Genomic DNA, 1,520 nt, shown 5'->3' with positions numbered 1-1,520 from the left:
GTGTCTGAGCACCATCGTCTTGTCCCTGTCCCCGTCCCCTCACCCTGTCCCCATGCTCACGACATCCCTGCACCCCCTGTCTCCTCTCTTCCCCTTCCCTGTCCCTACGCTCGCACCCATGTCCCTGCGGCCCCTGTCCCTGTCCCCACCCCACTCCATCCTGCTCCCCATCCCCACACTTCTACTCGTGTCCCAGAGTCATCCATCCTCATCCCTCCTTCCCGYCCCTCTGTGACCGTACTCACGTTCTGGTGTCCCCAGCCGTGTTCCCATCCCCTCAGCCCCATCACCCTACTCACCACCCTCTAATGGGCCCCCAAATCCCCCAGCACTCCCCAATAATCCCTCGATGACCCAAAGTCCCCAACACCATCCCCCTTCTGCTGCCCCCGTCCATGTCCACTCCACGGCCACCATCCCACCAGGTTGCCCCACCAAAAGGCCCCCATGACACCCATATGGGGGGGCTTCATCCTACCTGGGGGTCGTGGCAGGGGGGAGGTTGTCTCGGCCCCCCCAGGTTCCACCTCCAGTGTCACCTCAGCCCTGGGGTGCGAGGAGACGAAGGGGAACCTGCGGGTACGGTAGGAGCACCCGTAGGTGCCGGCGTCGGACGGGGTCACCCCAGGGAGGACGAAGGTGGCCGTGTCCCCTCGGTCGACATCCTGGCGCCGGATGGGGACCGAGCTCCCGGCCTTGTGCAGGACGAAGGTGGCCCTGTACGTGGACTGGCACTGGATGGTGACGTTGGTGCCCGTCCCCACGCGTCCCTCGGGGCTCAGGGACATCCTGGGTGGTGGGTAGTGGGTATCTGCTCAGCAAAAGGACAGACAGTGGGACACGGCCCCATGGGGACTCTGGGGACACCCCAGGGACACCCCCCTCCCACAGGGACCCAAGGGAAAGTCCCTAACCCATGGGGACACCAGCGATAGTCCCAGGGGTTCCCTCTGGCCCATGGGGAATCCACAGACCCATGGTGACTCCATGATCCCCTCCAACCCACGGGGAGACCCTGGACACCCGCTGCCCCACGGGGACCCTCTGGGCACCTCCTAACCCATACGGCAACACCAAGAACCCCCTGCCCCATGGCCACCCCAGGGCCATCCTCTAACCCCTGGGCACCTACTAAACCTCAGGGGACACCCCGGCACTGCCCCACACCCACGGGAGACCCCTGGAGACCTCCAACCCCACTCGGGGCTCAGCCAGACCCTCACCCAGCACCAACAGCTCCACGGGGTCGCTCGGCTCCAAGGTCCAGGACGGGTCCAGGGTCTCGAACCGGCACCGGTATCTCCCGGCATAGTTCCGTGTCAACACTTCCACGGAAAACTCGGCCATATCCTCCACCCCGTCCCGGTGCCATCGGTAGGTCTCATCCCCCTCCTTGTAGACCACGACCCGGACACCCGGCTGGGGCACGCAGCACTGCAGGGTGACCATGTCCCCCAGGGCCACCTCCTCGCTGGGGTGCAGCGACAGGGAGGGTCGGGACTCTGGGGCAGGGTGACAGC

General features: G+C 65.7%; 1 protein-coding gene across 1 annotated transcript in view; it reads right to left on the bottom strand.

Annotated features, from left to right (window-relative positions):
- LOC112963302 (leukocyte immunoglobulin-like receptor subfamily A member 1) overlaps nucleotides 1-1,520 on the bottom strand; it is a gene marked incomplete at its 3' end in the record, with an annotated part of 9,046 nt that overhangs the window by 1,836 nt on the left and 5,690 nt on the right. The window contains exon 7 of the mRNA XM_026060236.1: nucleotides 1,224-1,502. Within this exon, the coding sequence (XP_025916021.1) occupies nucleotides 1,224-1,502 (279 nt within the window). The remainder of the gene's footprint in view (nucleotides 1-1,223; nucleotides 1,503-1,520) is intronic.

This window comes from Apteryx rowi, unplaced genomic scaffold (genome assembly GCF_003343035.1).
Source record: "Apteryx rowi isolate R43461 unplaced genomic scaffold, aptRow1 scaffold_1670, whole genome shotgun sequence".
In the NCBI taxonomy this organism is placed as follows: Eukaryota; Metazoa; Chordata; class Aves; order Apterygiformes; family Apterygidae; genus Apteryx; species Apteryx rowi.
This window is presented reverse-complemented; position numbering and strand designations above follow the sequence as displayed.